The sequence below is a fragment of the Montipora foliosa genome, chromosome 8 (assembly GCF_036669935.1).
Source record: "Montipora foliosa isolate CH-2021 chromosome 8, ASM3666993v2, whole genome shotgun sequence".
NCBI lineage: Eukaryota > Metazoa > Cnidaria > Anthozoa > Scleractinia > Acroporidae > Montipora > Montipora foliosa.
The window spans coordinates 41,453,091-41,478,090 of record NC_090876.1 but is presented as its reverse complement, the minus strand read 5'-3'; the positions used below and the strand labels follow the sequence as shown (position 1 = coordinate 41,478,090).

Genomic DNA, 25,000 nt, shown 5'->3' with positions numbered 1-25,000 from the left:
TTCCTTCTGTGTAGTCTAGTGGTTAAGGCGCTTGCCTTAAGATCCGTCGATCCCGCGTTTGAGACCCGTCCTGACCACTCGTTGAATTTCAAAATCCTGCAAATTTGGTATAAATTCGTTTTTTCGTCCAGTGCTGATGATTCGATGACCTATTGTAAAGGCTTTGTGATGCCGCCTGTTAATTATGTCCGCATGTTACGAGCCCTGAACAATTGAGGAAAATAGGTCGCGTGACATGATAAACATTCAGATATCTTTAAAGGTAATTATGGGGTACCATGTGAAAAGGCGGCATTTGGTAGGCACAGTTGTACTAAACGCATTAATGCCAAACGTTTTCAACATTTTGAAGTATAAATGTTGCCATTTTTGAGTAAAGGATATAAACGTTATAAGTTGTTTTAGGGTCACGCGACCAAAATGTGATGGAAAATATTTTGGCAAATTAATAACAACACCGATAACACCGTATCCCTGAATCACCGGCTCCGAATCCGAACTAGTAATCGGAAGCTCGTGGGTTCGACTCTTGTTCAGGAGCGCTCAGATTTCTCCCGCGTATCCCCGAATCACCGGCTCCGAATCACTATCTCCTACGAGTCTCGTGTATCTCAGTGGTAGTGCATCCAAACTAGTAATCGGAAGCCGGTCGTAGGTTCGACCCCTGCAAAGAAGCACTCGGATTTTTTTCCGAGTATCCCCGACTCACCATCGACAAAAGTATGTTTGCATATGCTTTAGTAAACTGTTTTATGATTCGTGGGTAATCTTCCAATAAATGCTACAACAACGAATCGTCATCGGGCAGAATCAAGTCTCCTTCGGATTTAAAACTAAAGGAAAATTCATATGAGTTCCTATCAGAATGAATTTTATCAGTAGGTATATGACTTCAAGATAAGAACTGCTCCAGAAGTCCATTGTTTCGAACTCTAGCGTGGAACTGTTGTTTCGAATAAAATGCTAATTTGATAACTCTCCTAAAATTACTGCAAGCGTAAACGAACCGCTGATGCTATCATCTATGTGTTCCACATAGTTATACTATATTCTTATGTTGATGGTCGCAGAGAAGCAACTATGTATAAGGGAAGCTAGCTGTTTCGAGGTAATCTTTTCAGTTAGGATCTTTTACGCAAACGGTGTTGTTGTGAGCCCACAGCCACTCATTATTTTTTTGCGATATGGTTTTTAATTCTGCATAATTGTCGAATCTTACATTAAAGCCAGACTCGGTCTTTCCGACAAATTTTAATTTACAAATATTTCAGTTACATAAATTACCCAAGTAGATTGACAATCCAATATATGGAATATGTCGAAGACCCTACAGTCTTACAGTAAATTTCCATTTAACTCAGATCCGTGTCCATTGGAAAGTTTCCATCGGGAAAACAGGACTTCCTTTTCAGACGTCCCGCTGCTCCCGGAAATTTTCCAGAGGAACGAACCAAAGAGTCGTGTGTCATTTACAAACCAACTGGAATTTCCCGAAATTTTTTCTAAATGGTAAACAACCAATGTAACTGTTGAAAAAGCCGAAACCCTTTAGAAATGCTATCAGTTAAACCTAAATATTGTTTTACGCCTAATTAGAGCTAAGATTAGCATTTCTAAAGGGTTTGGGCTTTTTCAACGGTTACGTTATAACCTTAGTCTGCATTTTACCCCTTGTCTGCAGTCTGCATTTTTCACTGACCGATTGACTAAGTCCCAACTGACATAGCAGAGGTCGTGGGCTCCAATCCCGTTTAAAAATTGTTATGGTGTCTCAGTATAAGAGAAAATTGTTTGACAACAACAACAACAACAACAAAACTAAATTGTCCAGATAAGTGCGAGTATCACGTCTCCCCGTCGCATTTTGGTCTGTTGAAAGGTCTACAGCATCTAATTATGTTGGTATTTCCTTCAGTAGCTTTTCTCCTCAACTTTGTGTTCACGTCCGTATCTTGGAGCCCGGGGGGTACTCCCATATAAAAATGACGGGGGTGTTCGCCGGAAATTTTGAAGAGAGCCCCAAAGAGGTACCAAGATCCTGTCTTGTGGGTGTGGCATGAAATTTTTTCCATCCCTAAGAGGTACCAAATTATGGGTTTTAATTGACCAAAATTAAAAATGAGTTAATTGTCAAATGTCACCTGTCATAACTGTTTGGCTCAATACCCTAAAAGGTACCGTTGAAGCTCCCGCTGTGCACTTTTTGGGGCTGAACACCCAAAGAGGTATCAAAACCACTTTTTAACCCGTAAAAGGTACGACGAGCACCCCCGTCCTTTTCATATGGTAGTCCTCCCCCCGGGATCGGAAACTTCTCGGTAATCTGAATGCCTTAGGGATGTTTTGCGATAAATGGGTGTGGGTCTTAATGTCGTTACTGAGGGTTCCGCTTTCTCTGGGTTAATTGCAGTCTCTTGTCCTGCGTTCGCGATATAAGATATTCAAGGAGTCTCGAAGTCGTTACAAGATTTTAGATGACGTTGTCTTTGCCGTAGCCGTCGTCTATTTGCTCTTCACTCGAAATCAAAGTATTCCCTTCATACCTCTCTCAGGTACGCCTGGCTGTACGTAAGTATCCCTTGTCATCCTTAGAGATTACTACGAAGACCATAAGTGAGTGCCTACACCGAACCACTATATGAGCGCCTACACCAAGTAGTTACCCTCTCGAGTGTGTAATGTGTCAGTGGACACCGCGGCAAAATGAGTGCGCATGCTCCGCTTCGAACACATTTGATTCATTTGATTCGAGCTTTTGAGCTCTTTGTTTTTGAGTTTATTCGGCGGTGAAGGAAAAGTTCTATTGGACCTTTTGATGATCAAGATCTCACGCTCAACAGGGACTCGACAGAAAAACTAAACAGTAGTTCCGAGTTGTTTCCAACGACAAAGTCAAAAGAGGTAAGCTTATTTTAGGCATGAAATATTTATTTGTTTATGTCGTTTCCATGGAAGTTATCTTTGCCAAACCATGTTTGCTCGTGTTTCGGTCACACCGTTGAAAACCTAAAAGTTGTAAATTTTAAACTGATAACATTTTTCGTTTACTGTTTTTCGCCCAAGGGCAATTCCTCTGAAAACGCGGAGGGTTTTGACAAAACAGAAGTTTTAACCTCTGACATGTGATACCAGAGCCATGGATTTTTCTGTGACCTGGTTCTCCACAGCAAGAGCAATGGTTTGTATGCTAGATGGTAATGCTCTTTCTTTTCCAGCTCTGTGTTGCCTTGCAGGACACACCAGGTTGTGGTATGATTAAATTTAATTGATCTCTAGATTTCTGTTGATTTCATTGTCCCAGTCATCTGACCTGAAGAAATCTTGTGGAAAGTGTTGATATCTGGCTGGCTGTCATTTTGACTGCCTTTACTTTCAAGATGTGAGCAACTGTTTTTATCTGCATTGTTAGACAAAACCTCTTATTAAGGGAGTCAGTTAAGTTGTTTAGTTTTTTTATAAAGGGATCTTTACAAATAGGGCACAGATTTCCATGTTTTTTTCAAGTATCTTAAGTGACATCTGTGCATGAAAATGACCAAGTGATAATAATATTATTGTTTTTCTTTGATCAGTTTCCTGTTGTTTCTTAAACATGTCATTTATTCTTATTCCAGTTCATAAGTCTAAAACTCTTCCTGGTGTGTGTGTGCTGATCTGGTCAAACCATGCATGGCAAGCAACATTCCAGATTGTTTTCAGAGATTGTGATGAGGATTTCAGCGTTGAATATTTTATTGGTTTTGTGATGAAAAAAGCCAGGGTTGTTATTCATCTCTCATTTTTTCCTGCATGAGATCCTGCATGATGACAACAGTATTTCAAATTAAACGTCACAGATGTGAGCATGTCAGTGATTAATACAAGATGGTTTCCAAACAGCTCTTCAAAATTGTCTAGAAAAGGGACGATAATTATTTACTTGCCACACCTTCTAAGTCAATGTTTGAACAAGCAAATATAATTTGGTTAATTCAAGTAATACTTTCATTAATACAGCTGTATGTTATTCGAGTCTTTCTCTTGCTGAGCATGGGTTTGGATATTAACTTCTAAGAATGCTTCTACTTGTAATAGTCTTAATAATGAATATACGGTACTTACAACAATAAAATTGGAGAGATATTTGAGTTACTGTATATTGTGTTTTGTGGTAACACATACCATAGTAGTTGTTGTTGTTGAAAAGGAATCAGATAGAGTCATTGTGGGTCCAGATAGAGCCATTGTGGGTCTATCACTGGGTAGTGAAACTGGATCAGTTGTGCATAATAAAATGTTAGAGTATGAAGCAGAATGCCTCTAGTCTTGCTGGATGTATGATTACATTCCTCTCTCAGTATCTTTACACACAGTGCAAAAGTTTGGCTGGATTTTTGCTGGTGCAAAGCATGCAAAAGTGAAATGAGTATTTTCCAAACACATGCAGGTGAATGGTTTCTTATTTCATTATCATGATTCTCATGTCTCCCCACCCTCATCCCAGCAAGGCTCAACAAGGTGATCGACAAAGCTGGAGAAAAAAATTAAAGTTACCAGCCAGCTGCAGGAAAAATATTGGAAAAATATTTTCAACGATGGACCACTACCAAACTCCAAGTAAAAGGGAAACATCAAGTAGCATTGGAGTCAAATTTATACTTAGTTTCCAAAACTTTTTTGCGATCCTCTCTTAAAATTAAGACTTATTTTCTTTATTTTATTGCCTCGCTCTTGTAAAAGTAACTAGTGTTGTAAAATATGAGAATGGAAGGCAGGTAAGTGACTTATCCAAGTTGCCGAATGAGTGGGATGCGGGCATGAAAAGAACTTAAGCTTATTTCTCACTTTCAAATGATTCCAATGAAACAAACAGACGATTTCCTCATTCAACAGGAGCAACATAAGCCATCTTCGCAGAAGGAATTATCATTCTGCCCTTGCAAAGATGTTTACCCGGCGTTTTCCTTCTCAGTACACAGTTTTCCCCCCAGAGGTTTACCAACGCAGAGACCATCGCGACTAATAACATTACGAACTTCGTCTTTTTGCCCTAGCGCTCGAATGCATGGTAAAATTCTCCTGGTTTGAACTATAGTTTTTTGGTTTGAAAAGACACACGGAAGATCAGTCTTTCAGGAAGCTCTCTTCAAAATTTAAACCTTATCAAAGTAGTGTTGTCCTTATCATCGCAAAATGAAAACAAACACAGAGAACTTAAATTGCCGCCATTTTGCCGAGCTGTTGTTTCTATTGCAAATTTAATTGGTACCAGTCCCTCGCGCGTGGAAACGCTTCGCGCGTGGCTCAAGCCTGCGCACTCATTTTGCCGCGGTGTCGTGTCAGTGGTAACTATCTTCAGACGTGCGCCAGACGAATTAGCAAGCTGCGCAAGAAATGACCGTAATGGCGGATTGAGACAGAAACTCTCCGTCATTTTGCACCAAGATTTGCGAAGTGCCTTTATTCTTTTTAAAAGGACAGTCAAAGGATTCACAACATTTTTCTAAGCGCGTGAAAGTGAAATCATCGGTGAATTACTTTCAGTTACTGCAGTTCCTCATTTTGCAAATGTTGTTTATCCATTCAAGTTAAACCCACAAGATTTCTTGGAGAAGGTTTGGCCAAAGTAGTTCCTGTATAGAGTTGCGATGTTTCATAAAGGTGGCCCAGGCAAACAACGAGGTTTCGGGTTCGGAGGATTTGCTCTAGCAGCTAAGAAAGAAGATCCTGTTCCCAGTAATCTCGGAAGAGGAATCCCCATCGGCAAGCCGAGTGGGTATGCGAACAAGTCGATACATTCCCAAAAATCGCAAAAGAGTGCTGCCTCATTTCCTCTTCCTGGAGCGAGAAAACCGTAAGTGTGCTGTTATTGTGTGTTGGAAAAGGCGCCTGTTTCGATGCAGATATATTGTTCCAATTTTTATGTTTCTATCTAAGTTATTATTAGATGTTTTGGTGGGTTACTCGTACCTGACGACACGGCGGCAATGTTGTTGGAAAGAACAATAGCGAAAAAGTCTTTTGGGAATTTGACTCTATTATTATGCAAAACTTAAGCTACATTTTTCTATTTTTTGGCACCAACATGGCCGTCTTATCATGTGAGTGCAATCAGAGAATTGTTATGTGCCTGCCCTTGTTCTTCAAAGGATGCCTCTAAAAGAATACAATATATAGCGACCCGGTATTCTGGAATCACTCTGTTTTGTTGTGTAGTACCGCTGTTACGAGTTATGCTGTATTTTGACGAGCTGGCCCGATGAGTCAAAATGCAAACGATGAGTAGAAGTTCTCAGTGATACTGCACACCAAAACAGCTAATAATTTATTTATCATCCAACTTTTCCACACTACATGTATATTTTTAGTTAGTGAATTGGAAACAACCAAGAACGTGTGACAGATTTGTGGGTGACAAGTGTGGGGCAAATCTCAGCACTTCAACTAGTCAAACTGGTTTTCTACTGTAGAAATAAGGAAAAGGAAGTAATTTTTTTTATCATAATCGCACTATAAGAATGGTAAGTTTGGGATTTTTAACCCATAGACAACTTTCATAAATGGCGACCATCCTTATGAAAAAATTATTCTTTTGTTAATTAGACCTAAGGCCCTCATTTTGAAACAAAGATTTTTTTGGTAATTAAGTAAAGTGTGATGGTCCGTGCGAGTGTAGTACTGGGAAGGGCTGTTTGAGATGACATTGACTGATGTTTTGACAACCTGAGCGTAAGTCATCTTCAGAATCAAGTAGTTTGTGTAACGTCAGAAAAAATTGTTTCGAAATTTGCTTGTCGTAATAAGGGCTAGAAAGGTTTTGGGCATTAAAACAGAAGAATATTGCAGTGGATTTCACGAAACATTGGTCGCGCCATTTTTGAGTTTGGTTGCCAACTTGGGAACTGGGGCGGGTGTTGGAAAAGTTCTTTTTCAACAGGCCAATGAAATTTGCAACTTAACAACTTCGCTTTGAAAGTAGGTACATGTACAAACTTACCAACAAAGTTTACAGCAAAGTTGGAAACTTTGTGTTTTCTCCAACGTGATGTGAATTCTTCCAATCCTTTTAAACAGCAAGGCAGATCTTTGCCAGATAATGTCTGCAGTGAAATAGTGGAGCTCTGGTTGAATGGGGGTGGTCATAGAGAAATTTGCCCAAGAGTACTGTAATGAATATTGTTAAGGTGGAGACTCCCAACACAGGAATGGAGGATGTAAAACCAGAACAGCAAGAACTGATGATGTCGTAATGTATACCGAATATTGCAAACAGCAACAACCAAGTATAAGTGCGGAGGAAATTCAGGGAAAACTGTTGGAACATTTTTGCTTAATTCAAAATGTTCCATCAAAATCATCAATACAAGAAGATCTTGATTATTCATACAAATGGCTTATAGTAGTACCAAGAGAAAGTTTGAATGTGGAATGTGAACAACGGCTGATTGATAACTTATCTCTTTGACTGACGGAGGAGAGTACACATGTTGCAATTTAAGTATGCGGAAATGGCAAGAATCTCAAGAAGCTTCTTCCGATCCTGTGGTTATATTAATTGAACAAAACTAATATCTGTCCAAAATAATTTTCCCATAAGCGTAGCTATTTATCGCACAGAAGACATGCAACAAATTCTGACAAATAACTTTAAAGATTTATTCCGCAAATTTTCTGAAAAGATAGAAAATAACGAAGAGCAGTATATTTTTTGTTGAGGTGGAAGTGCAATGTTTGCAGAACTTCTACAGGGGTCCATGGGCATGCTCCTTTGGGAATTTTTTAAAATTTGTTTCTCTTAGAAATTATGCATTTCCTGCTTTTTGGAGCAATGTTTTTTTTTTTCATTTTTTATGGACATAGCATGGCCAATCTAAGGTTCTTGCTCTGCTGGCATATATTTCTCTTGTTATTGAAAAAATCCAAGTGAAGTAGCTAGCTAATTTTGCCAGTTACTCAAGAAGAAACATGTAAGAGACATTTTGTGATGTGTATTGTCTGTATTCCAAGTTGGGAATAAAAGCAAGAGGACACTTTGTGACACTTATCAAAATTGGCATGCATCAAATTTCATGCATTTTCTTAACATATGTGGCGACCTTATGTCATTTTCCTATGCTTACATGCATGCTACAATACGTTGTTTCATGTATGTCACAATTTGTATGTTACATGTATGTTGTGGAGGTTGTTTAATGCTTATATGCATTATGTCACTGTGTATACCAAGATTTAGGCCACTATTTGTCGCTTGAAACTTGGTTACTATTTTACTGAAAATATCAAAGCATGAAAAAAGTAATATTTTTCAGTTGATTTCTTTTGACTTGCTATGAGCATAAGCTCTGAAAGCATTAAGCCTAACAATAACAGCTGTTATTTTATCCTTTCGGGAAAATATCAATGTTTTTCATACCCCCAATCTTCAGCATGCAATGAAGTGATCAATGTGAACTTTTTTTTCCATATTTTAAATGCAGCCTTTTCGGAATGACCAAGGCTTCATCATGGGTGAACTTGGAACATTCTAGTGTTGTTTGAGCACTGCATCTTTCAAGTTAGACGTTTTTAACCTTTTTATTTAATAAAGAGCCCTTCAAATATACGTTGCTGTGAGTCTAAACTTAAGCCCTGTTGAGAGTTAGCATGGCTGATATACCAGCTTTCCATTGCCTGATAGATCATGACTACATATGAAGTTGTTTATTTGATGTAGAATCTTTGTGGACAGTGATAATGAAGATGATGAAACAAAATTTGTTGATGACGATGATGAATCTGAGGTAACAACATCCAATCAGCAAATGAGAAATGGTGATGATGATGATGAGGAAGATGAGTTGGATAAATTCATGGCAGGAATTGAGGTAGACCAGTCCACCAAGTACAAATACACTAAGGGGGGGGGGGGGGGGGGGGCACAGAATGTTTTGAGTAGGGATGCGAGTGGGACAGGTACATTTGTACCTGTAATAAATCCAAACTGAATCAACTGGAACCTTAAAGCTACACGTAACACAGTTCTGATTAAAAGAGTTTGGGACAATCTTGTTTTACAGTATTTTAGTATTTTCTTTTAAAAGCTGAAATTCCCAACAGTAATAACTCTTATTATTATTATTATTATTATTATTATTATTATTATTATTGTTATTGTTATTATTATTATTATTATTATTATTATTATTATTATTACTACTAGCAATAGCTATCACTATGTGCCAACGGGAGAGTCAATAATAATTTATTTACATAGTTTGCAGATTTGTATCAGTTTTTGGAACCCAATAGTAGTTGCATTCTTTTGCTTCAAAGTACTGCAACTCAACTTATCTTAGCCTGTGAGCAGGCTCTCTGAGGGACTGGGGTCCCACCACAAAGATGTTATTGTTAACTTATCTAAGTTAACAATAACACAATAACAATTATAGAAATGTTAGTAAAATCCTTGCACACTTGAGCAACAATGTAAACGTCAACATGTTTTGCAATAATATTGAAAGTGATGCTGTAATTTTTGAACAGCCGTAATGTTAACAGGAAAATACAATAAGTAAGTTGGATTAAATCAATGCCATGGACAAAATGGCCAAAATGTTTTCAGTGAAACATGTCACATGTCATGGGGAATCAAGCTCTCGTGCATGACACATGAAAGTTGCCTCACTTGCAGATTTTTTGTTTTGCAAGATACAGCTATGAATAATTATTGTATATCAAATTGATTAATTTTGTACTTTACAGACAGTATTATTTTCTTTGAAAATTAAATTGTTCACAACTCAATGGTCACAAAATGAAAAACAAACTGCTCTACTAGACAATGGTCGACAACGGCACATGGGCGGAAATAGTGACAAGAATACATGTACGTATGCTGGTTCAGTCTTCAGATTTGTTCACTCAATATAGAACAAGCAGGTTCGAAAATAATAAATAAAAAACACTCAAAGCAAGTGTGACATTTCATATTCGTCTAATCAATTGAATTTCTTTTTGTTTGCTGATAATACGAACCTTCTCTATGCTGATAAGAATCTGCGCTCGCTAGAAGTACTGGTAACAGTCAGAAAAGGACTTGCCAGTGTATGTTATTGGCTAATGGCAAACAAATTATTTCTCAACACAAAGGAATCAAATTTTGTAATTTTCTGGCCATACCAGAAATAAATTAACTTTGACGTAACCATAAAACTCTTTGATCATGATAAAAATTCCTTAATTCTTGTCGAGAGGAAGGACTATAATTATGTTAAATACCTTGGTATTCTCATTGATTCAAACCTCACTCAGAAGCAACATGTATATTTATCTCCTCAAAGATCAGCAAATCTCTAGGAATTCTGTCAAGATATAGACACTTTGTTCCCACTGATACTTTATTAAGCATATATCGGCCTTTGATTCAACCCTACATAATTTATGGTATTGCTGTATGGAGCCAAGCTGCTCAAACAATCACAAATATATATCCATGTGAACGATGTCGCGTCATGCCAGTTTGTCTAATGACATCACACTTCAAAACACACGCTTTCATTGGTTCTTGAAGTCACATGATAAGTGGCCTTTAATTTGTTCCCTTATCTTATCTTATCTTACATTACATTTTCTCTGGAGTGCTCAAACTTTTTTCTCCATATACAACACTCTCGCAGTTCGACTCTATTAAGGCTGCTGCCTCGTCAGCCTCACGTTTTGGCCCGGCTGACTCGTTGGCAATTGTTATTATTATCAATAAAGGGCAAAATTACTGAGCGCTGATTGGCTGAGACAGAGGGCATTTTTTATTAATCGAGGACATTTTTGGTAATCAAGAGAGGGCTTGATTACCTGTCAATGATTGGTTAATCCGTCGAATAGCAACGTATAAATTTTGCCCTTTATTGATAAACAAGTAATCGCATGAGTCAGGGTTGTCAATAAGATTTGAAGTAGGTGGAGAAATTGTGAAAGTAGACGGCACTGGGGGCCGTAGGCCCCCGCATAGGCGAGGGGTGTGGGAACTGCCCAGGCCTCCAGTGGGGTACAGGGGCAGAGCCCCGTTGGGGGTTCAGGGGGCGAAGCCCCCGGAAGCAAAATGAGTTTGACTTATTGACATTGACAAAAATTGCCTTTCCTCAGAGTAATTGTAACTTCTCACTTCCTGAAAAGAACATTATCTTCTATGTGGAAAACAAAGACAGTCCAGCCGTAATCCAGGCAGATTTGTCACCAGTCTTTCTCTTCTGTCCATTCAACATGGCGGACAGCAGAATCAATCGCATTGTTTTTCCGTACGCGTGTTGAGTAAATTATAATAGAACTCGTTTAAAATCACCCAACAAGCAAAGAGGGGACAAAATATCACCAAAAACCACTTTTATTGATGACTGCCTTCAGGATACATTGAATGTTTTCCAAAGTAGCCGGCTCCTCAGTGGGGAGTAGCCGCCGGAGTTCGCCGGTTGCCGGCTTCTAATAAAATCCCTGATGAGTCCTCGTACTATTAAGGATTAATTGCACTTGTGTTTTGGAAATTTTCCAAATTGCCCTCGTCGCTTCGCGACTCGGGCAATTTTGGAAAATTTCCAAATCACTCATGCAATTAATCCTTAATAGTACTTGGCCTTATGTGATTACCTATACTAATTGTTACTATATTACAAAATTCTCAAATCTGATTGGTTCTGTGCACGCCTATTTGTTGTGTTATTGGTGTGCAATCACATGGGTGTCCAATTACAGGTATCAAATTTGAGCAACTCCAAATTGGATACCTTCCTGTAACTGGACACCTTAGCCATTTGTGCATCAATCACATGTATTTCAATGGGGTCTTTCTTGCTGTTTTCCTTCTGCTTGCAAAACAGATTTGAACTTTTTCACGCATAAAAGTATTCAAAGACTTTTTATACTCGCATTTTGTTATAATAGTTGCAATTAATTAGTAATAGGACTTTGTGTTGTACAATTCAGGGATAATCATGCTCATAATTTCAAATCGGCCTCGCACTGCGCTCAGTCGATTTTTAAATTACTCACCTGATTACTCCCTGAATTGTACTGTACTCAATATTATTATAAATTATTATTACCGGTATTATTGTTGTTATTATTATTATTGTTATTATTATTATCATTATTATTATTATTATTGTGACAAGATAAGAATACAAAATGTATTATCATTATTATTTTGGTAGTCTTGTGTGTACCTTTTTGTGCCAGTTCTGAGAAAATTATCTAATTTACTTTGAAATGCCTCCAGATCCGCTAGAGGAAGGCTTGTAACAGCTCCTTGTTTACTCGCAATCCCTTTCAATGAGGAGACAGTGCAGCTCAGTGGCTAGGACGCTTGCTTTGACATCGGGGAATCCCGGGTTCAAGACACGTTCTGGCCACTGGTTGAATTTGTTCCTGGTAGTCCCTGGTTCAACTTCTCAGCTGCACTTGTAAATAGCCAACTGGTTTGCCTCCAGGCCAGTTGGTATTCTTAACAGTTGTTGTTGAATGTTCTTTTCTGTGTCGTGATTGTGTTTCATTGGCCCTCAAAAGCCCCCATGGGGAGTATTCAATTAAGTATTTTGTATTTATGTATTTCTGTATGTTAAGTTGTTCTTGGTTTTTTGTTTGTTTTGACTGTTTTCAGCATGAAGTTCAAAAGGAGGCAAATTTGTCTGAGAAGGAGAAAAGTGAAAAAGACAAGAAGAAGTATGTTGATATGATATTATATGGCGAGATATTAAAAAAGAACTTACATTTTGCTAATGGATCATTGGCTGGTTAACTAACTTACCGTAATCACCAGCAGATGAGCCGCACCTTTTTCCCAAAAGTCGTCACTAGAAATCAAGGGTGTGGCTTATCTGCGGGAGCATTAGAAAAAGGCTGCTTCCGGTGTCCAGTTTTCCATCTTCACGTCCAATCTAATGCCTGGTTACTAAGCTACAAATGTTCCGCTCACGCTCTTGTTGTAAAGCAAAAATTTATGGAAAACTGTTGAATGAAGAAATTTTTGTCTACAATACCAGAGAAACATAAATCACATCTCAAAGGTGGTAGAAGCAATGTTCATTGTATTTTCACATGCAGTTCACAGTCTAATGAATAACTACGCCTCCTACTTGAAAGCCACTTATGCTGAGCCAATCAGCGTTCAGGCACGTGCTAAGCTGTCAATTGACACCCAATCCTTTCACATGTGATTGACATGATATGTCAATCATTTTTTGCACGCATATTATGGCGGGAAACAAAGGAAAGCAATTTTAGTGGTTTTAAAATAAATTTTTGAGAATTTTTCTTTTGGGAAAATATGCTTCACAGCCCACCGATTCAAGATTTGCAAAGACAAAAAATGAGAGCAAGACGCCCAAATTCACCTTTTTCGAGACCTTAAAGTGCTAAAATTGTGGGTAAGACTTTGAAGTATCTTCAATTTCAATGTTAATGATGATGATGATGATCTTTATTTAAAAAATTCGGTAAAATCTTCAGTAACAATTAAGTAAAAATCTAATTAGAATTAATTAGACTAACTATGTACATACTGTTTTACAAGACTGCCGAGTGAGAGTCCGAGGACTCAAATAGATGTTTGATTTTTTCTTTAAATTTCTTGACTGATTTGATTGCTCTCACATTTTCGGGTAAAGAATTCCACAACAAAGCACCGCTGTAACTGAAACTTCGTTTCAAGTACCGGTAGTTAGTCCTTGGTCTGGGCAATGTCAACTTATGAAAGGAATTACGCAAATCATAGTCTGTGCTTCGTTCGTGAAATAGGTTCGGCAAGTACGCTGGAGCTTGTTCATTTATAGATTTTAACATCATTAATGCTTTATGCTTCTTTCTCCTAATGACTAATTTGTCCCATTTGAGTATGTCAAGAAGTAGGCTCGAGTTATTCCCATAGTTGGCCTTTAAAATTACTCTAGCTGCACGGTTCTGTAACTTTTGTAATTTGCCGCTCACTGGATCAGGTTACAGTAATCAAAGTGAGGTTGAATTAAGGAGTTATAGATTAGTACCGCGGTAGATTGGGAGATAAGGGGCCTGATACATCTGAGGGCACCTACAGCCGAAGTTACCTTCTTACACAAATTGTTAACATGATTAGACCAGGAAAGCCTTTTTAAAGTAATTTCGTTTGTAAATTTTACGCCTCAAGTCGTATGTAATCCACGGGGAATGCTTTTTTGAGATCCGCTTTGTTTTAAGTGGGGCATGTGAGTTTACGTTCGATGAATAGTAGATGAAGAAGAGTTCGAAACACTCGACTTTGGATTTCTTTTGAGTTCTGTCAAAAAACTTGTTTTTCCAAAATTTGAGCTGCTAAATTCAGGGTGCGGGTTATCTTCAGGTGCGGCTTATCTGCGGGTGTTTACAGTACATAACCTAGAAAATTAAATTGGTGATAATGAGATACATCGAAGTCCTTTTTTGGCCACAGAGTGAGAAGAGATGACATTGAGGAAGAGGATGACCAGGAGTCCTATTACAATTACATGAAAAATGCCCCAGTTGTTGCATACCCTGATGATGAAGAAGAGCTGGAATATGACAGCGATGGCAACCCAATTGCCCCAGAAAAATCCAAGGTGATACACTCCAAGGTTTTCATTACAGTTTTGCACAAAAGGCATTGGGCCTTAATCAGTTGTTCTTGCCGTATGAAATACATATCAAAATAGGCAGGCAAGGTGGTGTTCACAGATGGTCAATTTGCTCATTGCCGACCTTAGTGGGAGGCGCGGTGGCCTCATGGTCGGTATGCTTGACTCTGGATCGAGTGGTCCGGGTTCAGGTCCTGGCCGGGGACATTGTGTGAGAGGTGCTTCTCTCCACCTAGGTGTATAAATGGGTACTGGCGAAAATGCTGGGGGTAACCCTGTGATGGACTACATGTAGCATCCCATCCAGGGGGGAGTAGAAATACTCCTAGTCACTTCATGCTACAGAAACCGGAGATATGTGCCGGCCTGGTGGGTCTTCTAGGCTCGTAGCGGACTTAACCTTTACCTTACCCAGCCTTCGTTATTAAAAACTCCCTGTGCTCTGATTACACATTGCCTTTTCTTTAAAGAGTGTGAATTGGACAGTTAAGTGTAGGATCAACCCCATTGCATTCAGTCTGAGTGCTAGTATCAGACACTGTCAACTTTTTGTCTTACATCATTCATGTTTGGTAGTGAACGTGGGAAAAGTATTTAATGATATTGTTGAACAACTCTTGACAATGATATAACTTAATTTTGCGTTTTGTCCACAGATAATTGTACCGCTTCCTGCTGTCGACCACTCAGAGGTACAGTTTATAGTTACTGTTTTTTAATGACAACCTGAAATGATTTTCAGGACAATGTGAACAGTGACACAACATTGAATCTTTCATTTTCCATTTTTACTTTGAGATCATTGAACAAATTTTACTTGTTCACCCACATTGTACAGCACTTGTGAATAAGTTGGAATTTTGTCAAATGCAGGAGATCCCAAAACGTTAAGACGGAATCCACCAGAAGTTTGAGTAACAAGCTAGTACCAAAATTATATACGTTGTATTGCAAACGTCTGTACGACTGTTTTAAATATCTTCTCAAAAAAAATCATTTCTAGCAAATGTCAAAAACTAATGTGGAACTTCGTAAGAAACACTTGAAAGTGCTGGTGAAATGAAACTGATGATGAAATTCTACCTGTGTTTGCACAATTTTTCTAACCTTTGAAATTTATTTTTTCTCATTTCCATGGGAAATTGCTTTCGGTGTTATTTCAGGCAATTATTTATATCTTTAGCTTTAAGAAAATGTAAAAAGGACTGTAAAATATTTAGAATTATTCTGGTACCAGACTTTTGTCCACTAAAAACTGAAATTGCTCGATTTTCTATCGTATTTTGTCTTAATATTTTGGATTTTCTTTTGATATTTCCTGTGTCTTTCTGCTTAGCCCCAACCCCCACCATGGGCAATATTTACCTCCACTTTGGTGAATAATATTAATAATATTGAAATTAAAATCAAGATTAATATAGATCTCCAGTCTTTTAAACAGTTTTTTTTTGGTGAATCTTGCAGATTGATTATCCAGTGTTTGAGAAGAACTTTTATATTGAACATGAAGAAATATCTAAACTGTCTTCCCATGAGATCCAAGAATTGAGGCGGAAGCTGGCGCTGAAGGTGATGAACCAAGCTAGCCATGAGCAATGACTGTGGCGTTTCATCCACTTTATAAAGACTCCCCTGCATATGCAGGGAGTGTGTTTTTGCTGTACCTGTATCTTCATCTCTTGTACAGCTGTACTTGTCTTAAATGTTGTATACAATTGACCTTTGCTATTTCTGCGCAATATCTTCGTCAAATCTACAACTGATTAGAATTTGATGCAGAGATTCAAATCAATTTTTTAAAAGATTTATTTAACAAGGCAAGGGACACATATTTACACCTTGTTTACTCTCCCTTGTTTCCCTAAGATTCTTCTACAAGGGCTGACTGAAAAACACGACAGGATTAAAAATAACAATTGAAGCATTTGTTCCCAAATATTCTTGTGGGTTCTGAACTGGCACGAATGCAAAATCCCTTAATAACCATGTTCAAAAGTGTTGAGACCTCTGGTTCTAGACACTGGTCTTGGTGTCCAAGCCTAGCCAGGTTTTAAGTTACCAACCGGTATGCATTTTTGGACATACAATGCATTGCTCAGTCGTATTTTTGATTGATAGGTGTCAGGGGCTTTGCCAGTGCGACCTTCCATCAGTTTTGCACATTTTGGGTTTGACGAGCAGCTCATGGGAGCGATTAGAAAGTTAGAGTACACACAACCGACACCTATCCAGTGCCAGGTATTGGGATAATTATGCTGTTACACATATTTGAAAAATCTTATGCAGCAATGGAAGTTCAAATAAATTGTATAAGATACTGGTATGTCATTATTGTACTCTTACCCCTTATGTTTATGTTGTTTTATATTTATTTATGTTTTTGTTTTCAGATATTTTTTTATAACTGATCTACTTACCAGAAGAACATTCTTGCATGCTTAGATCGGTTTTCAATTGAGTGTCGAAAGTAATTAGCGAATTGCTTTGGTTTATGATTACTTCACTCAGTGATTGGTTCAAAGCTCTCGCGCCATTTTTTTCAACCAATCAGAAGAGAAACCAAAACTAATCATTACTCGCGCGTGCACATTTCCCACACTTTGAGTCGGCTACCGTGTAATTACTTAGAGTTTTGATTGGTTTACCAGATTGTCTCCGTTCTTTTTGATTGGCCAAAGTAATTACTTTGGTTTTGGTTTTACGAAACTCATTTGAAAACCGCTCTATTGCTATAAATTAGACTATTTTCCCATTCAGAGGGAGCAGGGTTGGCGTAGTGGTGAGCGGACTCGCCTCCCATGCACCAATGTGGCCCAGCTTCGATTCCCGTACCCGACGCCATAAGTAGATTGAGTACTTGTGATGGTTCTCTACTCTGCTCCGACGGTTTTTCTCCGGGTTCTCCGGTTTTCCTACCTCATAAAAACCCAGACATACAGCTGATTTTAGCTAGCTGTAAGGTCATACACCAACGGTATAGCGGCAGCCAGAGGCGTCCTTTAGTATGCTTTTGGTTCGACCTTGTTGGGCTGCGTCATTGCTGTACTTGCGACGGCGATTAGCGGAACAGTTGTTGTTGTTATTATTGTTTTCTCATTCTCGTGCTTGCTCTCTCTTCCGTTGCTCGCCACTACTCGTCACTGATATTTCACCTGTTTTCTCGTGCTCTCAGTCGCTCTCCTTCACGTTGAACATCTCTTACTCGTCGCCTACATGCTGTTTTTTCCTCTCTGACTGTTTCGAGGGGTGGGGGGGGGGGGGGCATGCCACCAGACCCCCCTCGGTAGCTCGCGGCTTTGGCACTCACAGGGCGACTTGCGGCGCCAAAAATGTCACGTCCGGTACTTTCAGAAATATGTCTGCTACTTTACGAAACTGTCGAAAACCCTGTACTTAGCTTGTTATTTGGTTATCTCCAAAATTTTTGCTTGTTAAAATACTAACTTCGCGCCAAAAAACGAGGGTTCCAACGGTGCGACATTTCGCGGTAGTGGCTTACATGAAAAGTTAAACGGACGGACGGACGGCCGTACGATAACGTCATAAACCAAAACCAGAATTTTCTCGCATCGATAGGTTACCATATTTTCTTAACCGCGGTGGTCCGTGAATTTTTTTCCAGGCAATTCCAGTTGCCCTTAGTGGTCGAGACATCATTGGTATTGCCAAGACAGGATCTGGTAAAACAGCCGCTTTTCTGTGGCCCGCACTGGTACATATTATGGATCAACCGGAGTTGGAGCCTGGAGATGGTCCTATTGCATTGATCTGTGCTCCAACAAGAGAACTTTGTCAGCAAATCTTTGTGGAAGCGCGCCGGTTTGGGAAAGTTTACAACATTCACGCTGTGGCTGTCTTCGGTGGAGGAAACAAGTACGAACAATCCAAGGCTCTTCTAGAAGGCGCAGAAATTGTTGTTGCTACACCGGTAAGGGATTTTCTGATGAAAGGTAACGATAGAATCACTTTATTTGACGTCGGTAGTTCCTTCAGCTACTAGGCGGGTATCAATGGTAGCTGGCGGTGCGCCTTGTACTCACCTCCCGCTGCCAGCGCTCCATTTTACGGTTATTTAAAACTACAGATATACGGTGACCTTAAGGTGATTCGCCCACACATCTTATGGAGGAAAGAAATCCATCGAAATATAGCGGTTACAAAATATCGCAACAGAATTCAATAGTGATGCCTGTGTAGAACACGTATTTCTGGTTTCCCTCTACCGAAAACCGGTAGCAGAAAATAACGGAAGAGACTCTAAATGATAAACAAAAACATTTTACAACTCTGACTGCTAGAGGAACTGATATTTGTAAAACCGTGCTTCTCCTTATATATTCAGGGTCGCCTAATAGATCACGTTAAGGCGAAAAGCACGAATCTTCAAAAAGTGACGTACCTGGTATTTGATGAAGCTGACAGGATGTTCGACATGGGTTTTGGTATGTATAACCGTCTCGGACTTTTGATTTTATCTAGTATTTGTTTTTGATTTTTTTAAGGATTTCGCGGGGTGAACTATCAAACCAAAGCAATTACCTTGGCTTTTGCGTTTGTTTACTCTACTGTCTGATACTACCGCCAAACTGACGCTGAGGGTCTTCAAATAACATCTGCAAATGCTAAGACGCCTTTCCTCGAAGGTTATAGACTCTACATACTATTCGCAAAGGAGATCTAAGGATTTCTGTCGTCATTTCTTGTCAGCATTAGATTAGCTGGAATTAAGGGCTTCTTTGTGAATGAGACCGCAAGGGCAAAATGCAGCCATAAGTCGTGCTATGTGCCAGGTGCTTCAGCCCTTACTAACACAACTGAAAACTACTTCAAAGACAATTATTGCTCCCTCTAAGTGCAATATGTGTATCATTCTGTTACATTGATATTGGTTTCAGAACCTCAAGTGAGATCCATTGCATGCAACGTCCGGCCTGACAGACAGAGTAAGCTTTCCCAATAAGACTACTTATGTTGTTACTTTTCATTTTTCTTGTTTTTTTTCATTGACGGTGATCACATGTTGCTTTGTAATCGTTTCAACAGCTTTGTTGTTCAGTGCAACTTTCAAGAAAAAAGTCGAGATGCTCTGTCGGGACATTTTGACGGATCCAATCAGGGTTGTTGTCGGAGAACTGGGCGAGGTAAAAACTACCATACCGACTACCTAAGGTTCAATTTTGGAGAGAAGTTTTTCTTTCAGCTTGCCTTTTGCATCACGCCGCTTTGTTTGCTTGTCAAATCTACTCGCGATTTTCTTGACGAATCATAATTAAACCGAAACTGATGCGGCGGTTTGGCCCAGAGTTCTGGGCGTTGAACTTGCACCAGAATGCGACTCCGATCCCGCGTCGACCATCAACTGGATGTGTCTTATGTTTTCAATCCTTTTTTCTTTCCCTTAAATGTTGGATTGAAATTTCAGGCAAACGAAGATGTTACACAGAATGTGGAGATCTTGCCTAATGGCGCAGACAAATGGGCATGGCTAATAAGACGCTTAGTTTCTTTTACATCAGGTACTGTAATAGTTTTCTCTCAATTCGAAAGAGTTCATTTAATTGCTATACACTTCAATGATTGAAATGTACCCTTCAAGTGGACTGCCACAAGAACGCCATTTCAAAACAGAACTTTCCCATTAGTGCAATCGCCGCTTTATTATCACCTCGTCCAGTGCGAAATCTGATCCATCGCCGGTGTAATTATCCAAGAATACAGCTGGTTTGAAAGCCTTGAATGTTTGCGAAGGAAAAAGAAGTGCGTCATTGTGCATGTTTGGGTTGTTCTCCATGTATGTGGCCCGTAGATTCTCAACCTTTTAATGGCGTCGTTAAGCTGAAATGGTGAGACGAGGTGGCCACATGGTTAGAGTGCTCGATTCCGGATCGAGTGATCCGGGTTCGGGTCCTGGCCGAGGACATTGTGTTGTGTTCTTGGGCAAAACACTTTACTCACGCGGTGCCTCTCTCCCCCGGGTGTATAAATGGGTACCGGCGAATTTAATGCTGAGGGTAACCCTGCGATGGACTAGCATCCCATCCAGGGGGGAGTAGAAATACTTCTAGTTGCTTCATGCTACAGAAACCGGAGATAAGCGCCGGCCTGATGGACCTGATGGGCCTTCTGGCTCGTAACAGTGACTTTACCTTAAGCTGAAACGGCCAAGAAATGTGAACGCGCGCGAAGAGCGTGTAGCCGTTTTCTTTAATCAGGTACATCGTGTTACGTGGCGTTTTTAGTTTGCCATAAGTCCCCTCGTCCTTGCTTAAATTCCTTGGCGACGCGAAATCTTACTCTCATTTGTTGGTTTTGAGTGACGCTTAGGAGTTTAAGGTTGGGAGCTTTTGCGAAGTCAAGTCTCTTTCTGCTAAACAATTCCGATCATTTTGTTTTTTTTTTTTTTTTTTTCTAGCTGGCAGTGTACTCATATTTGTAACCAAAAAAGCCAACAGTGAAGAGCTGGCGGCGAAACTGAAGACAAAAGATTTTGAAGGTGCCGTTAATGTTTCTTATTTCTCTTCTTACACTTGAATGATGTTGTTTATCGCCTCTTTCTTAGCCAGAGTGAACTGCCAGCGATTGACATAAATTGGATCTACAAAACCGGAGACTTAATTGTACTCTGCTCCTTCTGAGTCTCTCAATTTTTCCCGGGTTTTGAAAGGAAAAAGTTTAGATTGAACGCCCGGGTGAGTATACTGTAGTCCTGAAGGCTTTTGTCAGCGCCATGACTTTGGAGGTCTTCTGCTCATATTGTCGAAGCGCGAGTCTCAAGCAAGAGCCTTTTTCATGACAACACCCCGGACTAACAAGTTCGATCAAAGTATTCACTCCTTGGCTTAAACCATTTCCAGTTTCGAAAAAAAGGAGAGTCATGGGTGAGAACTTCATTCTGTTCGTTACGGATGAAATAATTCGGCTTGAACTGAACTTAACGAAACAGAAGAAATAATGTCATTGAATGTATACACACGATTTGTTTTCCTCGGAAGTGGCAACATTGTCGGCTAATATAATGCACATCATGATGGACTAATTACTCCTTATTTTTGGCGCGAAAGTTCGCGGACGTTGAAATGCACCTACAGTCAAACATTTTTTGGTTTTAGTATAAATCTCCCCATCCATAGCAAACATATGTCGCCAATGTGACCCAGAAATTCGCCTTTTCTGTTTCTTGCAAGCCACGCAAACTTTGCAAAACTAGCAGTAATTTGGACCCACGACGGTGATGTGAGAGGCGTGGGTCTATTTTCGATTTGACGTCACAAACTGCGTTGCATTCCTGTTTTCAAAGAAATTTTGCAGTGCAAATCAGTTTGTGACGTAAAATCGAGAATACACCCATACATCTCCCATCACGGTCATGGGTCCAAAGTACTGCTAGTTGTCATAACTTTGTGCGTCTTTCCCGACTGGTAAGAAGCGAAATGGTAAAACATGTTTGGTTTTGGTGGGAAGATAAATATTGTAGACGAAAAATATTTGAGTTTAGGTGCTGTTTAATTTATGCTTTCACATGAAATTACAAAATTGCAGTGGCAACTTTTCTAAGAAATTTTGTTCACCGGGGTCAAGAAATGTTTTCGAATGTCTTTTCATACACTCGACGCACTAAAATAATTCTAAAATGCTCTAACAATGTGATTTAATTGTGGTGACGTGATACATATATTTCGTTCTTCGAGCCTCTTCATTAGTCAGCTTTTTTTGCGTAGACACTTACTTTTGAATTTTTTTCAGTTGTACTGCTCCATGGAGACATGGACCAGTTCGAACGGAACAACGTCATCAACGCTTTCAAGAAGCAGGAAGTCCCGATACTAGTCGCAACTGATGTAGCAGGTAAATAGAGGATATTACACGTTGGCGTTGATACAAACAAAATTTAGTGTTTGAGTGGCAAGAACAAACGAGTGAGGCATTGTACTTGCCACGAGAGCATAAAATTCATATCTTCGAGCTAACGTGTAATTTTCTTTTTATTATATCGACAAATAAATATGCGTGGTAGAGATTTAAAAGCAAGCCTAAAGAATACAAATACTGGGCGTTGATACAAACAGAAAATGCGGGAATCGAGACGAAGTTGCTCAATTGGTCACTTCGGAAAATACCATAATACTCTTTGTTTGTCCCCCGAAATTTTGCATGGGCATTGTTTCTAGTTTGTTTTGGGACTTACACTGGTCCTAAGAGAAAACAAAAACAATGCCTATGCAAATCGTGGGGGGACAAACAAAGAGTATTATGGTGTTTTCCGAAGTGGCCTATTTGACCAACCGTGTTAGATACGAAAAATACGCCACTCGGTTCCCGGATGTAGTGGCCGTCTTGATTCTACGAGGGGTTTAGTTCCGGCCATATGATATAACAACACTGAAATATTACCTACTGTTCTGTACAATCTCTCGAAGCATTCACTGTTCGTTGGTCTAAACCTCAAGAACGTTTTCAAAAGGGACGCTCGTGTATACAATGATGCATATTATCACTTGCAGGTTAAAAGTATTGTTGATTCATATTTTTGACTACTCTACACTGGTCGGTTGTTCATTTGTTCTACTAACAGAGGCCGTATTCCCTTTCAGCGCGTGGACTAGACATTCCTTCAATCAAGACTGTCATAAATTATGACGTGGCACGTGACATTCATACGCACACTCATCGGATTGGTCGAACTGGAAGAGCGGGTAACTTGTTTCGCTTATGTTGTTTCAAATCAATGCGGCAGTTATATAAAGAGTTGAGGGAGTTGCCGTTGACAGCAAATGGCTACCAGTTGATAGTTGTCGTAAATTCATGAAAATCGTCTTTTTCTTTTTAATGTTTTCTTTTTATCAGCTGTTCAATAACTTTGGGTAACAGGATATAAATGAGCTGGACTGACTGCAGAATACCCTGCCACTTTGAAGCTGCACCTCTGAAATGGCTGGATACTCGGATACGTAGTGGAATATTATATTCCACTACGTATCCGAGTATCCATTATATACCACCCATCCCCTCATAATGTTCTAAGTATGTTCTGAAGTGGATACGAGGATACACAGTGGAGTCAGTAAAAGCGCGGATACGTGTATACGCAGTGCCATGGTCTCAAGAACTGGGCATATCACCTGCTTGTTTTTGTTTCTCGATGGGATAACGAGAAGTATGCTTCATATATGGCGCTCTATCGGTCATTCGTTCTTTAGGTCTGTCGCCAGCCTCTCCTCGTATCTACGTATCCAGCAAATTTAGTGGTGAGCTTTGAAGTTGTAGGGTTGCAGTTAAGCTGAAAGCAAAAAGATTTCATTCAATTTGGGGAAGAGCAAAATGGAGCATCCTGTTTTGCCGAAAATGGGAAAAAAAGACGGAGGGAACGAACAGTCCTATGAAGGAGTCTCTTTAGACCACTTTCATAAATGGCGACCACTTTTACATTTTTTTGTCTTTATGTTAATTAGACCTACTGCCCTCATTTTGGAACAAAAATTCTTTTGAAATTTGCTCGTTGTGGCGAGGCTAGAAAGGCTTATTAGCATTAAAACAAAAGAATATTTTATTTGGCCACTATTATGAAAGAGGTATTTGCCGTTGGCCGTAAACGCAATTCGTAACCTCTATTCTTATTGGTTCAGTCGGGAAACGGATGTCCTGCAGTGTCAGTATGGTTCATGAAGTTTGACCATTGAAACTACCAGGCCTGCAAATTTTGACACAAAAATTGGAATTTCAGTGTGAACTGAAAAATGATGTGAACAGGTCGCAGCCCAGGATAGTAGTACACTTAGCAATATAAATGCGGTACTGTCAGTAAACTTAAAAAGGAAAAAAAAAGCACTTCCAGTTGTCGTTCTTGGTTCAAAAATGCCTCGTGCCCAAGCTTCCTTAAGATGTTCGCTCATGTAGTGAGTTCTGTGAGAAAATTTCAGCTGAACTAATGGATACACTATCCCCTAATTTTTCGTCGTTTTGTTCACCAAGTAGTAAAGGTTTGCGCTAGATGGTTTCTCATTTGCCCTGGTTACTAGTCAGAAATAACAGGTAACACATATGCCGCTTAAAAATGATCTGAAATTCATGCAAATCACATTTGAAAAGCGCACATTTTTAATCCAAATTTTGATTGATGAGATGAACGTACAGGTATATTTCTCGTAAGATAATTACTTCGCCCTACCTTTTCCTCCGTAGGAGAAAAGGGCGTGGCCTACACGCTGATAACTCCAACCGATCAGAACTTTGCTGGAGATCTCGTGCGCAATTTGGTAAGTAATACCGTTGCTATAATAATATGTCCTCAATTGAGGAAATATAAACCAATTTCTTTTTTTTTTATGTAAAGCATGCGCATTGTACCTCTCTCGTTTAGGGAATAACATGATAAAACATTTGCCGGCGCGGATCTGAACTCCGCCAAGTTACAAAAGTGCTCCCCTCTA

The 25,000-nt window shown here is 39.4% G+C and overlaps 1 protein-coding gene and 1 long non-coding RNA gene across 2 annotated transcripts in view; both read left to right on the top strand.

The window, feature by feature from the left end:
- Positions 1-2,762: 2,762 nt before the first annotated feature.
- Positions 2,763-3,755, top strand: LOC138012898 (uncharacterized). Its single transcript, XR_011125097.1, has 3 exons — positions 2,763-2,901; positions 3,064-3,178; positions 3,615-3,755. It is a non-coding gene; the product is annotated as an uncharacterized lncRNA (long non-coding RNA).
- Positions 3,756-5,344: 1,589 nt separating this feature from the next.
- The window catches only part of LOC138012897 (ATP-dependent RNA helicase DDX42-like), a 26,587-nt gene continuing 6,931 nt past the window's right edge, over positions 5,345-25,000 (top strand). Inside the window, exons 1-16 of the mRNA XM_068859835.1 lie at positions 5,345-5,833; positions 8,693-8,843; positions 12,608-12,669; positions 14,411-14,558; positions 15,230-15,265; positions 16,038-16,142; positions 16,692-16,811; positions 18,196-18,501; positions 18,916-19,015; positions 19,469-19,516; positions 19,617-19,714; positions 19,996-20,089; positions 20,986-21,066; positions 22,317-22,418; positions 23,165-23,266; positions 24,753-24,826. Coding sequence (XP_068715936.1) covers positions 5,628-5,833; positions 8,693-8,843; positions 12,608-12,669; positions 14,411-14,558; positions 15,230-15,265; positions 16,038-16,142; positions 16,692-16,811; positions 18,196-18,501; positions 18,916-19,015; positions 19,469-19,516; positions 19,617-19,714; positions 19,996-20,089; positions 20,986-21,066; positions 22,317-22,418; positions 23,165-23,266; positions 24,753-24,826 — 1,833 coding nt within the window. The 5' untranslated portion in view covers positions 5,345-5,627. The remainder of the gene's footprint in view (positions 5,834-8,692; positions 8,844-12,607; positions 12,670-14,410; positions 14,559-15,229; positions 15,266-16,037; positions 16,143-16,691; positions 16,812-18,195; positions 18,502-18,915; positions 19,016-19,468; positions 19,517-19,616; positions 19,715-19,995; positions 20,090-20,985; positions 21,067-22,316; positions 22,419-23,164; positions 23,267-24,752; positions 24,827-25,000) is intronic.